Below are 21,179 nucleotides of genomic sequence, written 5' to 3' on the forward strand. Positions count from 1 at the left end.
CAAGAATTGGGGCTCAAGCTGTCTACAGTAAATCACCAGTACTATAGTGTAGCTATTTATCTGTTTACCTCCCAATACAGACAAGGTTTCTATTCCTATCCCAAACCATGTACATCAAAGGATGCTATTGCTCTATCAACAGCTTAATTTATAGCTTTGCTCACCATTAATTAGCAGTTTAGAGATGATGAGACAAAAATAATGGAAGTTTTTTTTTCTTTTTTAAATGAAGCCCTTGGGTGTGGTGTATTGCTCCTTAAGTCATCCTAGAATATTCATTCACAGTAAGTGTCAACTTCTTATTTCCTGGAATGCAACCAAAGGTCTTCTTTTCTGCCATCTAAATCTTGTAATTTTTACTTTTTCTTTGCCAAATCTTAGCTTTAGAGAAAGGAATGTAGAAAGAGGAAGAATGCTATAAAGCCTCAATTGCCTGGCAAAGCAGGAAAACAAAAAATTGTTGAGGGAAGAGAGAGGAGCGAATGAATGAAAGGTCTCCTGCCTCGATCAGCTGGTGCAAGAGAGTAACAAATTAGCTGTGGATTGCACCTTGTCCTTGATTGATGCTGATATATGGCTGTTCACATGAGCTAGCGCCTTCTTTCTGACATGAACCCACTCTACTGCCTACCACAAAGATCACAGATGTGAGGAGTGCAAAACCAGAGTGAGTAAACATAACACTATCTGTATATTTAAAAGGACTCTAGGATGAATACTGACCTTTTGCGCAATACTACACATCATCATCTCTCTCTCCACATGACTGAGAATAATACAACTAGGCAACAAATTTAGAATTACAGACAGCTGACAGGCTAAACTCATGCAATCTCTGAGTTAGTGTGCAGTGGTTAATCAGGCCTTCCCTGATTAACTCATGATGCCCTCTGGTATGATGGTTTTAATGATTAATGTTTAATTATTTTACATGTATTATAGTTTTATTATATGATAATTATGTGGTTGATTTTATGAAGGAGGGTAATGGGATGTATTTTATTATGTTGTATGTCGGATATTGTATGCCCCCTCAATCCTTGGAATAGACAAGATAAAAATAATTTTTATTATTATTATTATTATTATTATTATTATTATTATTATTATTTGAGCACTGGACTATTACTCTGGAGATCAAGGTTCCATTCTATGCTTGGCCATGGCAACCCACTGAGTGATCTTGGACAAATCACACATTCTTGACCCCAGAAAAACCCATTATAGGGTCATTTTTATTGTTAAGATGAACCAAGGTTTTCTTGACAAGTTTCTTCAAAGGGGGTTTGCCACTACCACCCTCTGAGGCTGAGAGATTGTGACTTGTCCAAGATCATCTTGTGTGTTTACACAGACAAGCTAGAATTTGAACTCTGGTCTCCAGAGTCACTACACCAAGGTCACCTTAGTGTCATCATAAGTCGGAAACAACTTGAAGGCACACAACAACAAATGCAATCTCTTCCAAAACTAGTATGGGTGCCTTGAAGTCACCTGTTGATTTATGGAGACCTCATGAAAAGTATGCAAGAAAAAGAGAAATAATTTTTCCTTCCTTTGAAAACATCTGCATGGATCAAGCATGGATACCTGAGTCTGCAGGACACTGATAAGTTGGTCCTTTTCTTCTAGTGATGCATCAAACTCTTCCTGAAGATGTTTTTTGGCCTGTTGATCCATCTGGAGTTCCTAAGAAACCACAAAACATTTCTAGTTAAAAGACAGTTTTCGGGTGCTGGTATAAACAAAACATACATACAAATCAAAGGTATAACTCAGCTATGTTAACTTTTCTGAGCACCCTGGATAGATCTAAATTTAATTGATGTTAACACTCCTTTTCCTTCACTCTCCCCACTAGAGGTCTATTACTTTCAGCACCACTCATACTTTTCTTCTTCCTTTAAATTCTCAAGATCTTCTCTTTCTATCAAATACAGTCATGGTCCTGGACTTTTTTGTTCCTCCAAACATGAATTCTACTTGTTCTAGAATACAATATCGTCAATAGTATTCTATTGGCCATTCCTGAAAGTTAATCTCCCACTACTGATCTTCCCCTCCAATGTGTAACTGTGTGGTACGTGATATATTTTATTGCAAATTATCAATAAAATTATTCCTACCAGATAAAAGAGAGAATTCCTACTATTCTACTCTACCCAGAATAAATATGCCCACACCTCTAAATCACAAAAGCTAACTTTAGGGCACTGTTATATTTGGTGTAGCTTGATTTTTTTTTCCCCATTTAAAAATGTTGATAATGTTCTTTCTGTGCTTAAAAGGGGGGAATCATCTGTTCTCTGTAGGTGTTTGGAACCATTTTTATCTGTTCAACTTAAAACTTATTAAAATGCTGTTGTACAAAATAGATATATACTTCATTATGCTTAAAGGGTTGAAACTTTATAAAGTGAACTGTCTATCCCCAGAACTCAAACTCTGAAGTCACTGTCCAAGGCTATTGTCTAAAACAGGTTTACATCTTCAAGATTTACTTTGAATTGCTTGAGAAATTTAAAGAATATATTGTAACAAGCACAAATGAAAAGCTGAAGTTGGTAAGACTTTTGCTACTCAATCAGTGAAGAAATGGGAAACAGCCAATATTAATTCTGGATGAAACTTATAAAAAGAAGTGGCCTTTTGCTGCGCCTCTGACAGCAGCAGTTAGTGGATGGCAAGCTTGCTTCTTATTAAAAGTGTCACCAGTTTATCTCTGCATTTCAAGTTGCAGTTTATTTCTGTTATAACACATCAGTGCTTTTTTCAGTAAGCTGGAAATAAATATGATAAACAGAGCAATAAAGGTCTAATTTTTGTTGGACGGTTTGATCTTGAAAACGAAATGGCTTGAGGGGAAAAAACACTAAGGACTCTATACTTTAAAACCACATTATAGTATTAAGCCATTCTCTGCAAAGCACATATTTACCAGAATTAGACTCCACATGGTGAAAAAAGAGAGTTAACTTTTTGTAGTCCAGAGCATTAAAGTATGTACACAGCAACACAAAGCAGATGCAAGTATCTCCACAATGATGGCCAAATATGACTTTTGGTGTAAGCCTTATTCATATTTGAAGACATCTCGTACTTGCTAGGTTATCTCCTAAGACCATTTGTTTAGCAACTGGTCCAAAAGATTCAGCTACCTAAAACTATCCTAACCTACACTGGTGGCCATTCCCACACTTCCTGGTCATATCAGTTTGATACTATAGCAACCTTACTTAAGATATACAGATTGTGGAATCTAATGACATCACTGCGGCAGTTTGCATGCAGAATGTGTCCACTGTCCATCTAGTTTCAATTAATAGCTAGGAAATACATGAATATATTGTAGGTAAGAAATAATGGCTGCAAAATGATTTTCTATATAATGAAATATGTCAATTTTGTATTTTAAATAATTACTCTTGCATATGAATCTGATTATTTTAGTCTACATACCTAAATATTCATATTTATTACAGTTACGCCAATTAATATCTGTCTGCACCTTCACTAAAAGAGAGAAAAGAGGGCAGAGGCAGGTAATAAGGGTGGCTGCTATTTTTAATCATCTTTGATTATTGTATGGCATTTCAACTAAAAAAAATATCCTAATTGTGGGAATAAAAACATAGCATGGATTCAAATGCAAACTGAAAATTCTGCTTCAAGCAGATAGTAATATTTCTTACCCTTTCTAAAAGTAGCATGAAAAGCACTGTTAACTCTCTTTTGGAAATGATGAGGACAAGGAAGATACTAAGACTAGTATCGAAAGAGACTGCTGAAGAAACATATGAAAAAGAGAATGGCTAAAGAATACTGTAGAAACTAAACCTAATATTTCTGCCTCACTCCACCCACCATCATCCCAGAGCCTCAAAAGACACCGGAGGACTCAGGTGGAGGTTGATTGTTTTGATTGTTTAACTAATGGTTTTAATGATTTATTTTAGGTTTTGTCATTGTTATATTTGGAATTTTTGTTGTATATTTGAATGGGGCGGAATTATGTGTATTGTGTTGTATTGTATTAGAGTTGTATTCTATTGTATTATTGTATTGCATTCCATTAGAGCTGCATTTGCTATTATTATGTAATGCTTGTGGGAGTAAAAGGGACCATATCCTCTTGTTGTTAATGTATTATTGCTGTATTGCATTATTGTATTACTTTTCTGTTATTTTGCTGCCAGGGGAGTGTCGAGAATTGCCATCTAGATGTTATGCCTTAATTATTACCATGTTATGTATTTTGGATTTTGTACTTTGTATTTTTATAAGGCATTACGCTATGTCATGTACTTTGGGCTATGTTGTTGTATTCTTTATTATTTATTTCTGCTTTTGTATAATTTGTTATTATGTTTGCTGTGTTACAACTGGTGGGGAGGCTATATTTTTTCATTTGATACCTTTCTTTTGTCATCCGCTTTGATTCCGCGAGGAAAAAGCGGAATATAAATAAATCTATTATTATTATTATTATTATTATTATTATTATTATATTTCAGATGCACAGTGAGCCAAACTATGTGTCACACCACCTTATAAATCAGTATCATGCTGATCCAGGGAATTTACATTGAAGACTCAGATGTCCCCATCCCAGCCTTAGTTTGGGAGGACTTCTTAAATCTATTTCAAAATCCTAATCAAGGACTTTCAGTTGACATCAGATGACCATCCATCTCTAACAGAGGTACCTTTCTGGTCCCCAGCCACAGTGGCTGAAACTAAAAACATCATATAGACTTTGAAGTCAAACAAAGTGCCAGGTGACAATCTACTCCCACCAGAAATTTTTATGTCATACGTTGATTGGTGGGCTCCTGTTTTGGCTGGTCTGTTCACTTTTATTAATAAGACAGGCCATTTTCCATCTGGCTGGAAACTTTCTATCATTGTCCCCATATATAAAAAAGGTAATAAAGGGGACCCTAAAAATTATAGACCCATAAGCCTCATTGACATCGTAACTAAAATGTACACAAAACATCTATTAGGCAAAATTGAGGATTGGATTGTTGATAAAGATCTGTTAGCAGAAGGACAATCGGGATTCAGACCATGTAGATCCACTATGGACAACTGTTTTATTTTGTACCATCTTATTACAAAGTACCTGTCTGAAGAAAAACAATGTTTTACAGCATTTATTGATTTTAGAGTAGCATTTGATACAATCAACAGGGATAGTCTTTGGATTAAACTGGCAGAAATGAATATGGAGCCAAGACTCCTATTTCTGATCAAAGCTCTCCATCCAGATACCTGTCTAAAAGGGCGTATTTGGTACCAAGAAAGTTAATGTGCACAAAGGAATTAGACAGGGATGTATCTTGGCTCCCACCTTATTTAATTTATATGTTAATGATATCCCTAGTTTTCTTTCTTCAACATCAGTCTATACTCCTAAGATAGATAACACGTTTCTCAATGTTCTTCTCTATGCCAATGATATGGTCCTGATAGCTCACTCGCAAGTAGGTTTCAAACGGCTACTACAAAACTTAGATACTTACTGCTCTCTTAATTCTTTAGTTACCAACAAAAATACATCTGAGGTGGTGGTATTTGGGAAAAGGTGTAAATAATATAACTGGCTCCTGGAGGTGACCCAACTGAGCAAATCAATTCTTATTTATACCTACGGCTATCCTCCTCAAATACAGGGAATTGGACAAACCACTTTAGAAGAAATAAACAAAGAGCTATAGCAAACTCTAGTGTGCTTTATCAATTGATAAATTTCAGCCATCCTACAAGTGTATCCCCTATCCTAAAAGTTTACAAAGCTAAAATCTTGCCCATCGTATTATATGGTGTAGAACTATGAGGTCACCTGAAAGTACCCCTTTGGAGCAGACACAGAGCTGCTTCCTAAGGAAGATCCTTGGAACAGATAAGAACACCCCAGCCCAAGCAGTGAGAGCAGAACTTGGGGCTCATTCAATTCAGGGCCAGGCTTCGATAAAGGCATTTAACTACTGGCTAAAGATTCTTAAAATGGGTACAAGAAGACTCCCTAAACTCTGCTTAGAAGAAAAACTAGTTATTGGGCGTTCCAATTTTTGGGTATGTCAACTATCCCTACTACTGTTCCAACTAGGCTTTTCCCCCTCTTATTTTCTTACGGTTGGGCACACAGTTCAGAAATTCTTAAAACAAAGGGTCTGGGATATCAGTGCACAATCAGACATAGCTTTTTGCCTGGTTATAAATCTCTAAACTGGTTAGCTAAAAATAAAATTATAGAAAAATACCTTAGGTTGCAATTAACTCAGAGCCAGAGAATAGCTGTCACCAAAGCTGGATTTGAGCAACTGAATTCAACTTAATTCAGGATAGGACCATTCCAAAAAATACCCTATCATGAAAGAACATGTATTTGTGGTGCTCCAGCTGTAGAGGCTATTATACATATCCTGTTTGACTGTTGTTTATATGATAAGGAGAGATCCAATTTCTTACAACCATTTTTGGTTAAAATGACCAACTGGGATCCTATTATTAAATTGTCCCATTTCCTTTCTGGTGCCAATTTATATCTAGTGCAGTGTGTAGCAAAATTTATTGTTAAAGCTGCTCGCCTGAGAGATCAATCTATCTGACAAAATGGGGTCCCGTGCCATGGTGATGAGTTTATTTAAATACCCCTATTAATTTCCTCCACCCTGTTTTAGATGATTTTATTTTATTTCATTTATTCTGTATCCTATCCTATTACATCTGCTTTTATTCAATTTTCTATTTGTTTTAACTTCCGAGTTAATTTTATATGAGCTTCAGGTATGATCGAGTTTTCAATTTGTATGTATGTATTTTGGTACCCTGATATTTTGTATTTTGTTTTTCTTTGATATGGTCAGTTGACTGATCAATAAACTTTGTTGCTGTTGTACATTGAAGACTATTCACAGATGGAATTTAACAGCAGTTAAACTGCTGTTGTTGGCATTGTGGTGCAACTGAGACGGTAGAACATATGTGGCTGCATTATATTAAAGTGGTACCTTTTTTGAACAGAGTAACTGATTCAATCAACTAATTTTCTGACCCTTACAGATAATATCAATTAATTCCAGTGTTACTTGGAACACAAGACAAAGCAACAGAGGTCTATCAAAGTTTATCAGTTATTCTATTTATACTATTACACACAAATCAATTCTCAAGGCAGCCATTCCCAAACTGGTGTTCTGCATGTGTGTTGTGCTACAATCATACTGGCTGGGAAATCATGAGAGTTACAGTCCACCATATCTGGGGGACACCAGATTGGGGAATGGTTTGTTAAGGAATCAGTGGTATTAAAAAGGAAAGACACTTTGGAGAACAAGCAAGGCTGTTGCTGCTACTACTACTACTGCTGCTACTACTACTTATATTATCTTACATTTATTAAGCAGCAATGAACACAGTCTTTGAAGACAATTTTGCAACTACAAAACCTCAGAAAAAGCAGATTATATACTAAAACCACATACTAATATCAAATCCCACAGAAATCAAAAAGGTTTTACCATACCATACACTGGGGTAGACAACTATAAACACTCTCAGATATTTTAGAATACAATTCCTATCAGTCTCAGCATGTGGCCAGCCAATAGTCAGGGAGGATGAGAGTTGTATTTCAAATAATTTGGAGGACACCAGGTTAAATACACTAATATAAAACAAAAACATGGCAAAATTCAACCAATGCTACTAAGTAATGAATCTATTGTTTTCTGTAGAATTGTTTAAGAGAAACGCATGGTGGATAGTTCCAGTGTTAAACAATAATGCACTGTTTAAAATTAGTAGGAGCCATTGCTGAATCAAAATGGAGGAGTCTAAAAATATTTAAAGAAAGCCAATGTCTACCATAGAAATCATTCTTGTTGGAAACTGCCAATAGACAAGACAAGTATGCGTGCATATACTATATAATTTTTGTGGGTTTTTTTCTGGAACATTACACATACAAATTAAAATTAGTAGTTACCTCTCGCAGTTCACCAATTCTACGAAGTGCTTTATCTTGACTTTGGCTCAATATTCCCTGAAATAGAATAACAATAACAATAGTAATAGAAACACAACAACATACTGCACATCCAAATCAAGCCATTTGCAAACTTCAAGATAATATTTTCCCAGAAAATATCACAACATTGAAATATCATACAAAATAAGCATGAAGCACCTATGGGTAAAAGGCTCATACTAAAGAAAGCTTAAGGAACATTATGTCTCTGTCCCTTCAATAGTTCTCTGTGACAATTTGTATGTAATGTATTTAGTTTTAAAATATTTTAAATTAATTTGTTGTCCCCAATATCAAATTTGTTCTTAAAGCATTATTTTGCATTTCTTAGGGCCCAAACAGACAGGCCAAAATAAAGCTGCTTCGGGTCACTTTGGAGGTATGCTGTTTAAATGATGTATGCATCCTAAGGAGCCAGAAGCCACGCCAAAGACACGCTCCAGTCCTAAGAACTGGAGCATGGCTTTGGCGCAGCTTCCAGACTCTTAGGACACATACATCATTTAAACAGCATATCTCCAAAGTGACCTGAAGCATCTTTATTTTGGCCTGTCTGTTTGGGCCCTTAGATTCCCATTCTTTCCACTGCTATCAGCATTGTTATGTCTGTCATCAAGGAGTTATATTATTGTTCTGACCGGGAGAAGAGTTAGCTGAGATACATCTAGGCATGTATGCTAAGTGAATTGGAGGTGGGGTTCCCACCAAAGAAGCTCAGCTTGAAAATGTTTCCTGAGCAATTCTGTGCAATGAGAAATTTCAATCTACAAAAACCACTAACAATGAACTTTGCATCCTATAAACTGCTCAGAAGCACTAGGGACCACACTGCAAACATACATTGGCTAATGAAGCGCTTAAAGGAATTCAAGAAAAAAAAAATCTCAGCATGTGTTTTATATGGACTATAGCAAAGCATTTGATGCATAGATCATCAAAAGCTATGGATGCTCTTAAGGTCATGAGAATGCCCCCACATTTGATTGTCCTGATGAGAAATCTGTATTTAGGATAAGAGGCTACTGTTAAAACGGAATATGGAGAAACAAAATGGCTCCCAATTGGCAAAGGGATCAGGTAAGGCTGCATACTATCACCCTATTTGTTCAACTTGTATGCAGAAAAGAAAAGCAGGCTTAGACTTAGAAGAAAGGGAAACTTCTAGGAGGAAGGAATATCAACAATCTAAGATATGTGGATCACACTACACTACTAGCAGAAAAAATGGACTTGAAACAATTACTCAGTAAGGTCAAAGAAGAAAGTGTAAGTGCAGGCCTACTCCTAAACATAAAGAAAACAAAAATAATGACCACAGGGGATTTAAATAAATTCAATGAGGACAATGAGGAAATCAATATACAGTAGTTAAAGATTTCCTGTACCTTGGATCAAATATTAACCAGAATAGAGACTGAAGTCAAGAAATCAGAAGAAGGCTAGGAATGGGAAGGACAGCTATGAAAAAACTAAACAAGATCCTAAAGAGTAAAGATATACAACTGAACACTAAGATTAGAATAATCCAAGCCATTGTATTCTCCATCATCATGTACAAAGGAGAGTGCTGGACAGTGGACCTGAAATTACAGGACATATGCAGAGCAGTGGAGGACAAGGGTCTTGGAGATGTCTCACTGGGTCACCATGAGTTTGGGTCAACTTGAAGGAAGGTAGCAACAGCAACAAAGCAGCAAGGAATCCAGTTCCCAAAATATCTTTGCGGGTGGTTGGCTGTAAATGTGTCCAGGAAAAGGGTTGTCTTTGAACAATGATATGCTTTTCTGGATTGCATCCTATTGGGATGCTTTACAGCATTCAAAGCAGATTTTAAATCCAAGAACCATATGTACTTTTCTCCACAAAGCAGTATTTTAAGACTATGAAACATGTTCAGATAATAACTGAAGAAATCCACCACAGTACAGTGATTTGAGCACTGAACTAGGACTCTGGAAACCAGGCTTGAATCCCCACTCAGCCATGGAAACCCACTGGGTGGCCTTGGACAAATCACACTCTCTCACCCTCAGAGGAAAGCAAAGTCAAAGTCCCCTGAACAAATCTTACCAAGTGATGGAGTCCCCTTAGGGTCACCATAAGTCAGAAATTACTTGAAGGCACACAACAATAACAATAACTGAAATATTTTTTCTCACCTGTAACTTTTTCTTTTCTCTTTGCACAGCTTGAAAGGCAGTGATCAACTAAAAGGCATATAATAGGCAGTTAGGACTAAGCAAACAAACCACATAGAACCTAACCTGCTTGAGTCAAGTCATTTAGCAAAATTGTTTCTCATCACTAATGAAATTTCTTCTCCAGCACTCATCTCTGAATTCCCCAAATTATTCAAAAACTGTAAGTGTAATAAATAATCAATATTCCATTTTAATTTTATACAAAAAATGCACAATTTTATTGTAGAACAATCTCAAAAGGAAGTCTAGAGCAATGGTTATTTTACACTTCCAAACTTATTAATTAATCAACCCACACATTATCAATACATGGACCATGTCTGTTTCAATAAATTAGTACAAACATTCAGATTTATGATATTAGTGATATACCTATATTGTAACAGAAGGAGAGAATATGGACAGAGTGCCTGGAAATCTAGAGGCAAAGTACAGTAGATATTTTTGACGGTGGCTGGAATTATTTTTGAACAACTGATGAATCACTACATCACTGTGGGCAATTTATTAGCTAGTTCTTGGTCTGTACAAGGATTGAAATATTTGTCAGTTTCCATTCTTATTTTATTTCAGAAAGAAAGAACATTATTTAAATACTGAAGCAAAAATAAATAAATAAAAGGAAACCAGTAATTAAAACCAGGAAAAGGGTGGGAATTGCAAAAAGGAAGCTACTAATTTATAGAAACATTTGCAGAAATGCAGAAACATTTGCCAAATGGGCTTAATGTTATATAAATACTATAGAAGTATTGACACAAATATGAAGCTCCATGTGGAGCCACTGTTTTAATTCTGATTCCAGCTGGTCATGGAAAAGCAATGGCTAAGCAGTTTCAAACTAGGATCATAGGACAGAAACAATTTCTTATACGTTTTGGCCAAGCCATTTCAAACTAGGGTCATAGCACAGAACTAATAAGAGAACTAATTTAACAAACACAACTACCATATATACTCATGTACATGCTGACCTCATGGGAAGGTTTGAGGGTAAAACTTAGGGGAGAAGGTTTTAACATCAGAATTAGAAGGAAGGAACTGGGAGAAAATGTGGTGCTTGGTGGGCAGGGATGATCCAGAGAGCGAGAGAGAGAGGATGAGAGAAGCTTTTAACATCGGACTTGGAAGGAAGGAACTGGAGCGATATGTGGCACTTGGTGGGCAGAGACGATTCATAGGGAGAAGGAAGGAAGAGAAGAGTTTTCCATCAGACTGAGAAGTGAATCATCTCACATGCATACATACAAACACAAGCAAACCCCTGCCTGGCAGCTCTTTCAGAAATCACTGCCAAGGCAAGGGGAGTGGGGCATCAGTGGTGGTGCTTCTTTTAGGATCCTTCTGAGCTGCATTACTGTTTTGATCCATATATAGGTTGACCCAGGATTTTGGGTATAAATTTCCTGACACAATCGAGTATATTCGGTATGTAAATAGTATCCCATGATCATTTGCCTCACTGACATGAATATACAGTGGGCCCTTGGTATCCATATGGCTTTAGTTCTGGGAGCCACTTTGGATACAAAAATCCGTAGATGTTCAAGTCCCATTAAATGCAATGGATAGTCAAATGGTGTCCCTTATATAAAATGGCAAAATCAAGGTTTGCTTTTTGGAATTTATATTATTTTTTAATATTTCCAAGCTGTGGATGCTTGAATCCGTGGATAACAAATCCATGGATATGGAGGGCCAACTGTACCAGAAAAGAATGATTATTTCTCCTATAGTTAGTTTTGATTTCCACATCTCTTATGATGAAATCAAATATTTTCTTACCTCAGAGTACTTCCCCCTGTAGCTGCCTAAACTTCTTTCCATCCTACGCAGTCGTTGCAACAACTGTTCCCTGGGAAGGCTGTCCACATTTCCAGGCAATTCCTCTGTTTCACTTTCAACATCAGAAGGTGGATCAAATGTTGGGCCAGGAGAATCAAAGTCCAATTTGTTCAGTGAATCTCTGGAAGAAGTCCGCACTAAAGATTCTTTTGAAGAGGAGCGGAACAGAGATTCCTTTAAGGGACTTCGAAACAACGATTCCATTGAAGGAACCCTAAACTGCAGCTTCTGTGCAAAAGACTGGACATCACCAGGCTGCAAACACAAAATACAATCATTAAGTGCCTATACCACTTTTTCTTCAAGATTTCAAAATACACTTGACATATATGGAGCGTTTCCCTACCAAGGGCAGTTTACTTTTGAAAGAAAATAATTATGAAGTTTATAGAATGCAAATACTTCATTAATATGTGAATAAATGTTGGTATTCTTAAGCAACAACAACATATACATTTAATTTCTAGGAATGTTAAACAATATCGGCCACATCGGATAAATATGGAGTGATAATAAACATTCTGAAGCTTTAAAATAATGTATTTCATATGGGAAAACTAGAATAGCCTTAAGCTTAAGACATGCATGAGGTACAAACAATGAAACATATGTTCCTTTTAAGAGAGAGGTATTACAACCATAAGACAAAAATCAGTGGCTATAAAATAGTACAGTTGCTACATACCTGTGGGGAAGACATTTCACTTCCACTGTTATTAGTGCTGGGTATTACTTGCTTAGATACATTCTAGAAGGTGCAAAAAAGAAACAGAAAATATCAACAACAAAGAAAGAAAAATAAATTCTAAGCATCCCATTTGAATTGTATAAAGCAATCCTGTGATGGCATCTCAGATCTATTTCTTTTAGTAAAACATTAGTAAAACCTTTACTTTTCATCTATTTATTAAGATGTTCTCATGCACACTGAAACAAGCATGTTAAACAGATTGGTGAATCAGTTTGGTGTAATATACAGAACTATAAAGCAGCTGTGTTTAATGAATTAGTACAATAAGAAAAATAGATTGAGACATTGTCTTTTAAAAGTTGGTTTATAGAGAGTTTACCCCTTAAGAAAAATCTCAAAAACTAATTAACAGACTCTTTATATAGCTTTGTAAAAACTATCTACAATCATAAAACCTTGAAATAATTTTTTCACAATGAATCATAATATCATAATGAATAAACTAACCACACCATACTATAACACTTCCTACATATACACTAAATTTTGTTCAAATACATTGGCCAGGATCAAAAGCCAACTAATTTAGGCACACCAAGGACATGCTCAGAAGATATTTGGGATAGTTTTTGTTCTTTGGATGGGCTCTTCCCATGCCATCTCATAATTTGCTTTGCAAAATCTTCTGATTCAACACGCTACATGATGGTCGACTATATATGAAGCACTGGGCCAGGGTTGTGTTAATCCTATGGAATTAATCATGCAATGACCCAGTCACCATATCTACAATTTGGAAATTATTACAACTACTGTCTGAAAACTAAACAAACAGCCGAGAGGAATACATAGGGAATCTGCTGCACACCAAATATCTGGTTCAGCTAATTTCAACAGGACACACTGGCTAAGATTTTAATAATCACATTTCCTTAGCTATACTTTGTGTACTTGAGGGACTATGGACTGTGTACTCCATTAAATTATTCCTACTGTCTAAGGATTAGGTCAGCATGGCACACAACTGACTTGTACAGACAATTAGCACGTATGGTCCAGTTCAAATACTGTACCCTTCCTTGGAGTGCCTCAGAATAATCTTACACAGCTCTGCTTTTTAGCTGCTCTGCCTTAGGATTTGTCCATTTTTAGGAAAGGATGATGTTTCTTACATTTGCTGATGTTGTATGATCTCTTTCAGCTGAAATTATATTTATATGATAATATTAATATGCGAGCCAGCATAGTGTAATTGTTTGAGTGGACTACCGTTCCAGAGACTAGGGTTTGATTCCGTACTTAACCATGAAAACCAGTGCGTAACCTTGGGCAAGCCACATGCTCTCAGCCTCAGAGGAGGGTAATGCAAACCTTCCCTGAACAAATCTTGCCAAGAAAACCTAATGATAGGTTCACCTTAGAGTTGCTAAATGACTCTAATGCACACCACAACAATATGGTTTTATTATATATTTTATTTATATTATAGTGTATATTTATATTACATATTTTATTATCCCTAATTTGAAGTTATGAGTTGATTGTGGAACTTAAATTTTGATCAACTGACAGGTCCATACTAAGAAAATGTTACCATTTTCAATATTGCAGCCTATTCAACAATTACAGTTGTGTGCATTATGTCAATATTTACAGTAGCAACACCTTTTGGTGTCTATACAGTTGGCTCTCCTTTTCCACGGATTCATTATCCATTGATTTAACCATCCACAGCTTGAAAATGTTTTTTTTAAATACAATTTTTTTAAAAATCTTGATCTTATTATTTTGTATAAGGGATACCATTTTACTATTATTTTATATAAGGACACCATTGCATTTAATGGGACTTGAGCATGCACGGATTTTAATATCCATGTGGGATCCTGGAATCAAGCCCCAGTGACACCATAGGCTTGCTATATATGGACCATCAACTCTTAGTGCCTCAAATACGTCTACTGAAGCATTATTTATATTCTCAGATAAAGTAAAATCACCTATTGTAATTAATTTAATATGTGTTGGAAAGTACTAAATTTGATGTTAATGAAGCTATTATAACTAAGAGGAATAAAGAATTAAGATTGTCCTGTTCAAATCAATTAATGGATAACTGGTCTGGCTTCAGTATCTGAGGCCCTGTACAGACACTGGCACTTTGGGCCAGCTGTGGGGTGGTGTCTCCACAACTACATGCCCCTGCTCCACCTCCAGGACACCATGACGCCATTCCACACACCGCACGGTGTCACAGTGCTCCTCCAGTACTCATCTGGACAACGCAGTGCTGAAGAAGTGCCGTATAGCTGCAATGCCACAGCTTTCGCACCGTTTCCAGGGTGCAAAAAGAAGCCACTTTTTGCAGCTCCTTTTCGCGCCCTGAAAAGGCCAGACCGGGGCCGCAGTGTGAGGTTGCCACAGCCCCAATCTGGCTGGAAAAGAGTGGTTAGAGGCCACCCCTTTGGGACGGTCTGTATAACTCCTGATATTTCTTTAGATCTAAAACCATGCTTGCTCAGCAAACCCTGATTCAGGTTTGTTTATTCATTCATTCATTCATTCATTCATTCATCCATTCATTCATTTTATATCCCATAAGAGACACAAAGCAATTCACATATTACGCAAAAACAATACGCCTAAAAACATTCCAAAATACAAACATTTTTTAAAAATTGATTTTTGCAGTCCCTATAACAAACTCCAGAAGTCTAAGGTAAACTTCTACCGATAACATCAAGTGGAGAGCTGCTTTAGTTCTAGATGCTCTTTTCCAATTCTAAAAAATCTACCCCAGCCAAAAACAGGTGGGGGGGGGGGGGCAAAAATGTGGCAGACTTTTGTCCCCTATTTTCTAAAGAATGCAAGGTACCTTTTCCAGACAAGCATGGGGTGTTGGAGAGTACACACTCACCAGGGATATACAGGGGAGAAATGTGCAGCCTCTGGACCTTTAGAAGCTGCTCTACTCGATATTAAGATTGGGTTCACAGTCAATCTACTTTGGCTTTATGATTATATGAAAGCTATTATTAAAGCTAGTTTATTCTTATCCTCTTTTCTTAAAGCAATGCCAGATGAATACTGCTGTTATCTCAGTAATTCTATACCTACTCTGAATAGATTTGTTCCTGAAGAGGATACATGTCTATTGAAAGATAGAATTCACTTTCTCTCCTTAGAGGACACTTATCCTTATTTGAATGAAAAGTGCTTTTAGATACAAACTATGGGGCTGTACAGATGAGAAGAAAGGGGCAGCCAGAGGCTGACCCTTTCTCCGCCGGATCATTGCCGTGGCAATCGCATGGGCTTGGCAACGATCTACCCCAAGAAGGAGCTGCATTTCCACGCTACTGTCAAGGCACCATTAATATAATAATAATATAATAATAAAATTTTATTTATATACCGCTATTCCATTGATCAAAGCGGTTTAACAGCATATTAGTGCCCTGGAGCAGTGCCATTTGGACACAGCACACAAGGCATGACATTGGCATGTGCGGCTTGTGAACATGCGTGTGAACGTGCCAGGAGAGCGCAGAGCATGCAGACACTCCGCTCTCCTGAGCCCTACTTTCAGTCCCAGGCTACTGCAAAGTGGTGGTCTGCACCAGGCCTATGACTACAAAAATCCTAGTATCCTTATACAGATGCTAATTACTATACTTTTGAGCTACTTTATTTAAATTGGTTTAAACTGATTTATTTGATTCTACTATATACCACATTTAGAACCTAGGACACAGTGTAGCACATAAATATTTTAATAAAGATAAATAAATAAAATTATTCTTCCAAAGTTTCAGAGAATGTGTTTGGTTTGGGTTGAGACTATTCATTTGCAAGGTGATATTTCTTTTCCTTCATCGATCTAAAGAATGGAACAAATATGCCTGTTCCTACAATTAGAAAACCACTCTGCCCTTCCTACGTCTGGTGTTGCCACTGTTGCATGGTCCTATTTAGTCCCAAAGATAGCCATACTATATGCCATACTATATGCAAGACCAGACTATAAACCATACTATATGCAAGAACATTAGCAAGTTTACCTGTAAGCTGATTATGCAATTACAGTGTGTCCTCCACACTCGCGGAGGTTAAGAGTGCAAGACCCCTGCAATAGTGGGAAAAAAGCAAATATGTGTGGCCAGTGGCACCTCAGGTCTGGTGTCACCCAGTTTGAATGGGCAATGGCAGGGACCTCCCATGCCTTCCCCACTCAACCTCTCACTCATCCTAGGCTTGCAGGGTGGCGGCTGGGCAAGTGAGGCAACGGAAGGGAGAATGAGGAGCACACACACACGTACACTTCCAGGATGCTCCATCCCATGCTTTTCCCCCTGTGAAAACGCCTGGGACAGAGGAGGAGGAGCATAGGCATGTTCTTCCTTGCTGATTCATCCACAGGCTTTTCCCTTGGAGAAAATACCCTGGACTGAGGAGGAAGAGGGCACATGCACCCTTCCTGGCCGTGGGGGGGGGGGGGGGAGCACAGTTGCCCTTCAGACATTGACAAACTCGCAAATAATCAAATTCATGACTGTTAAAACCACTAACTATAGGGCTAACTATACTACAGGGCTAACTATAGGGCTAACTATACTACAATTATAAATGATATGTTATTACATACTAGCCATATTATAAACTACAAACTCTGCTGCAGTAACACCAGCCCAACCGTGCAAAGAAAAGCCAGCTGTGGTAACAGCCTCCTCTACCACAGTTATGTAGCTCCAACAGTGTTGTTATATTCAAATGCCAAAATACTGCATTTCACAAAGCAGTCTGAAGTGAAATCAACAGATGATCATACAGAAAAACTGGCCTGAACCAGCAGATCCTACTATGGCTTACTTGTCAGTTCTGATTTAATGGAGCATCAACTGAAGTTTAGAGTTCTGATTTAATGGAGCATCAACTGAAGTTTAGAATGAAAATAAAGTGATTAAGACTCAAAGAAAATTTCTATTACTGCCAATGATCCAGCTACTGGATGCTTCCAACACAATAAGAAGCCAACACAATGCTGGGATGGCAAAAAAATGGAAACAGAGTTTACAGCAAAATGAAACCACAGTGCAGCAGGAAAAAATAAGTCTGTAATTGTTTTCTGCATAGATACAAAACTATGCCAAATTGTTTGAAAACAGAATAATTTTATAATAGGATTATCCTACTATAATTAAAAATATGGTGGGAAGAAAATGGTTCCTGGTCTTTAGGGGAAATAAATTTCTTTTAAAATTTGTTTGAAAATAATTATTTGTTAATATTCTCAAGTGCATCAGATCTTAATGTCAAGAGCATGTCTATTTACAAAGAAAAAAGGGCAGTGAAATGTATCCTCCTTTCCATTTGAAAAATATCTTAGTCACAGTGATTCTCAGCTTTGCGACAAAAATTCAAAGAAGTGGCTTTTTGAAAGTTGTAATGAAAGCAGTGTTAATGTTATGTTAAATTAAGCCAGTGTTATCAAATAGCCCAACCACTGGTTAAACAAACATGTGCCCTGAGTTTTAGAGCAGGATTAGCAATACAGCACTTCAGTCTGTTTTAGTAAGAATTTAAACAAACAGCAGCACTCATTTTGCCTTCTAGAATTATTGTATCCTCTCGTCCAAGTCAAGCTGCCACTATGACAGACAGAGCGGGGGACTCACCACACTCTTACTCTGTGGCTTAGGTCGTTTGTTGGGATCCAAAGCAAAGACAGTATACTCAGAAAGAAAAGCAGGCTCTGATATCATCCCAGCTAGCAGCTGTGTCATTCAGTGCAAAAAGCAAGATGAAAAATAAAACAAAATAGTGAGGTAAAGGGGGAAGGATACAAAAGCATGTTGCCATTTCATTTCACAAATATGTTTTGGCATAATGCGTACAAAAACGGCAAAAATATGCAGTTTACCAACAAAAATACATGAACAGAATGCAATGAAGGTCAAACAGAACACTTAAATAAACAAAAATGTATGTATAGGCGTGAGGATAAAAAAGGAAAACTCAGCTATAGGCTTCTTTTTAAACAGTGTTTGTGTGTGTACACACATATATAATTGCAAACTGATCGATCACATAGAAACATTTTATATATATTCATTCATGCAGTTATTTATTTATAAATAAATCTATGTATAAATAAATATTGACAAGTTAGACACAAACTTTTTTTCATTTCGAAGAACTTGTTCAAGAAAATTCAGTAAAGACATCTAATGTTTTTTTAAAAAATACCAGAAATCTAAACTCCTATGTAATAAGGACTCATGTGTTCATTTGCTACACAATGTCGTTCAAGATCACAGCACACGCAATGTTCATGTAAATTCAGCACCATTGTCAATGTAACATTTAGGGAATAAGTACTACACAGGTCAGTGCTTAATTTATATTAACTGGAAAGACGTAGATGAAAGAATGACACAGATACAGCCTGGTTTAAATTATAATTTCAAATACCCATAAATGAATGTGCTAATTTTAAAGAGGTATGAGAAGCAAAAATGGATTATTGAATGTGATATTTTGCATTCCTGAAAACAAGGCAAGATGACAGCAATTTGAGCACATATGCATGTGGATATACAGGAAAAACCCAAAGGAAACAAGACACAATATTATAAGAATCTCTGTAGCTTTGCTTTGCTTATGTAAAGTATTATAAAAGGTAAAGGTAAAGGTTTCCCCTTGACATGAATTTCTAGTCATAATCGACTGTAGGGGACTGTGCTCATCTCCGTTACTAAGCCAAAAAAGAGGGGGGGATGTCAAAAGGTTTAAATAAAGGCATATTTAAACTGATTCAAGGGCCTGTTACAGACTGCCAAAATAAAGCTGCTTGGGGTCTCTTTGGAGGTATGCTATTTAAATGATGCATGGGTCCGGAGGTCGCGCCAAAGCCACACTCCATTCCTAAGCACTGGAGTGCAGCTTTGGTGCAGCTTCCGGATTCTTAGGATGCATGCATCATTTAAACAGCATACCTCCAAAGAGACCCCAAGCAGCTTTATTTTGGCAGTCTGTAACAAGCCTAGACTACAGCCTCCGTTTTAATTTATGACTGAGCCAAGGTATAGAAAAGCTCTGACTATTTCAATGTCTTCTTCATCCTCTGTGAAGTTACATAAATCACCCATGGTCATTATTTCTGTCTTCTTAATGATCACTGTAATCCTGCTTTTGCACATTTTTTACCTTCCTCAATAGCTATTATAAGTTTTAACTATTTTTGCCAACAACATAACCATCTGCACATCTTAAACTGTTGATGTTCCTTCCTCCAGTTTTTATCTCTCCTTCCTCCAAGTCCAATCATGCTTTCCATGTAATCTGCAAATAAATTTAACAGACTGGGTGATAAAATGCAGCTTTGACTGATCCATTTGCCATTTGGAAACCAAATGTGTCTTCGTATTCTGTCCTGACAGTATCCTCTTGTTCAGATTATATGTTATGCATCAGGACAATCAAATATTGTGATACAACCATTTTTTAAAGGTATCCATAATTTTTCATGACCTACGCAATTAAGAGTTTCACTATAAAACACAAGCTGATTTTCTTCTGAAATTCTTTAGTGTGTGCCATTCTCCAACATAGTGCCCATTCCTTTTCTGAACCAGCTGTACATCTAGCATTTCTTGCTCCCAAGGCAACTCCCAGAAGCTTTTACTAGTGGACATCCTTGTGGAGACTTTAGAAATGGAAGTCCAAAGTCATCTGGAGAACCAAATTTAGGAACCACTGGTAAACATTTGGTATGCCAGTGCAAGAAGCAAAGAGGCTGTGTGACCCAGGCTGAAGCTTATTTACAGTAATATAGGATTTGTCAAATTACTGTTTTGTGCAAATGAAGCCAAAAAATCAATGTCTCTCTTTAGAATCTCTTGCAGTGTCTGACCTGGGGACTACAGATACTAACACAACATGTTAGGCAAGAATTTCAACAACTGTGTCTCTACCATCAACCTGAGCCTAGAACAGTCCACAGTTTACTTTCTTGACACCTCTCTGGAAGTACATGAACAAACCATAAGCACTACATTACATGGAAAACCAATGGATCACTAAGCATATTTACATGTGTCAAGCCTCTATCCAGACACACCACTGTATCTACTTTTCTAGCCAACTCTCTGATACAATCACATCTGCTTGGTCACACAACACAGGAACTCAAACTCATGGACTTATATCAAGCATTCTCTAATCACAATATGCACCCAAAGAGAGTTTTAAAAATGGGCAAATTAGACTGGTACTCAGGAACAAGCTAATACAGAGCAACTTCAAAAATATAATACATATAATAGCAGAACACCACTAGTTGTCTAAAGAGTTTACATCTGAAAGTATAAAAATGTATCTCTAATGAACTACAACTTTTCTGGACAAT

General features: G+C 36.9%; 1 protein-coding gene across 4 annotated transcripts in view; it reads right to left on the reverse strand.

Annotated features, from left to right (window-relative positions):
* Positions 1-21,179, reverse strand: part of GOLGA4 (golgin A4) — a 76,936-nt gene that overhangs the window by 46,488 nt on the left and 9,269 nt on the right. For 2 of the 4 annotated variants that reach the window (XM_089532645.1, XM_089532644.1), the window contains exons 3-8: positions 18,448-18,546; positions 12,767-12,829; positions 12,022-12,336; positions 10,195-10,242; positions 7,994-8,050; positions 1,591-1,689 (exon numbers count right to left, since the gene is read on the reverse strand). In XM_089532645.1, coding sequence (XP_089388771.1) covers positions 1,591-1,689; positions 7,994-8,050; positions 10,195-10,242; positions 12,022-12,336; positions 12,767-12,829; positions 18,448-18,546 — 681 coding nt within the window. Of the gene's footprint in view, positions 1-1,590; positions 1,690-2,938; positions 3,117-7,993; positions 8,051-10,194; positions 10,243-12,021; positions 12,337-12,766; positions 12,830-18,447; positions 18,547-21,179 lie in introns of those variants that run through there. The other 2 variants (XM_089532646.1, XM_089532647.1) reach the window with 2 other exon arrangements.

The sequence above is a fragment of the Sceloporus occidentalis genome, unplaced genomic scaffold (genome assembly GCF_023333645.1).
Source record: "Sceloporus occidentalis isolate IW3139 unplaced genomic scaffold, rSceOcc1.0.p SCAF_7, whole genome shotgun sequence".
Lineage (NCBI taxonomy): Eukaryota > Metazoa > Chordata > Lepidosauria > Squamata > Phrynosomatidae > Sceloporus > Sceloporus occidentalis.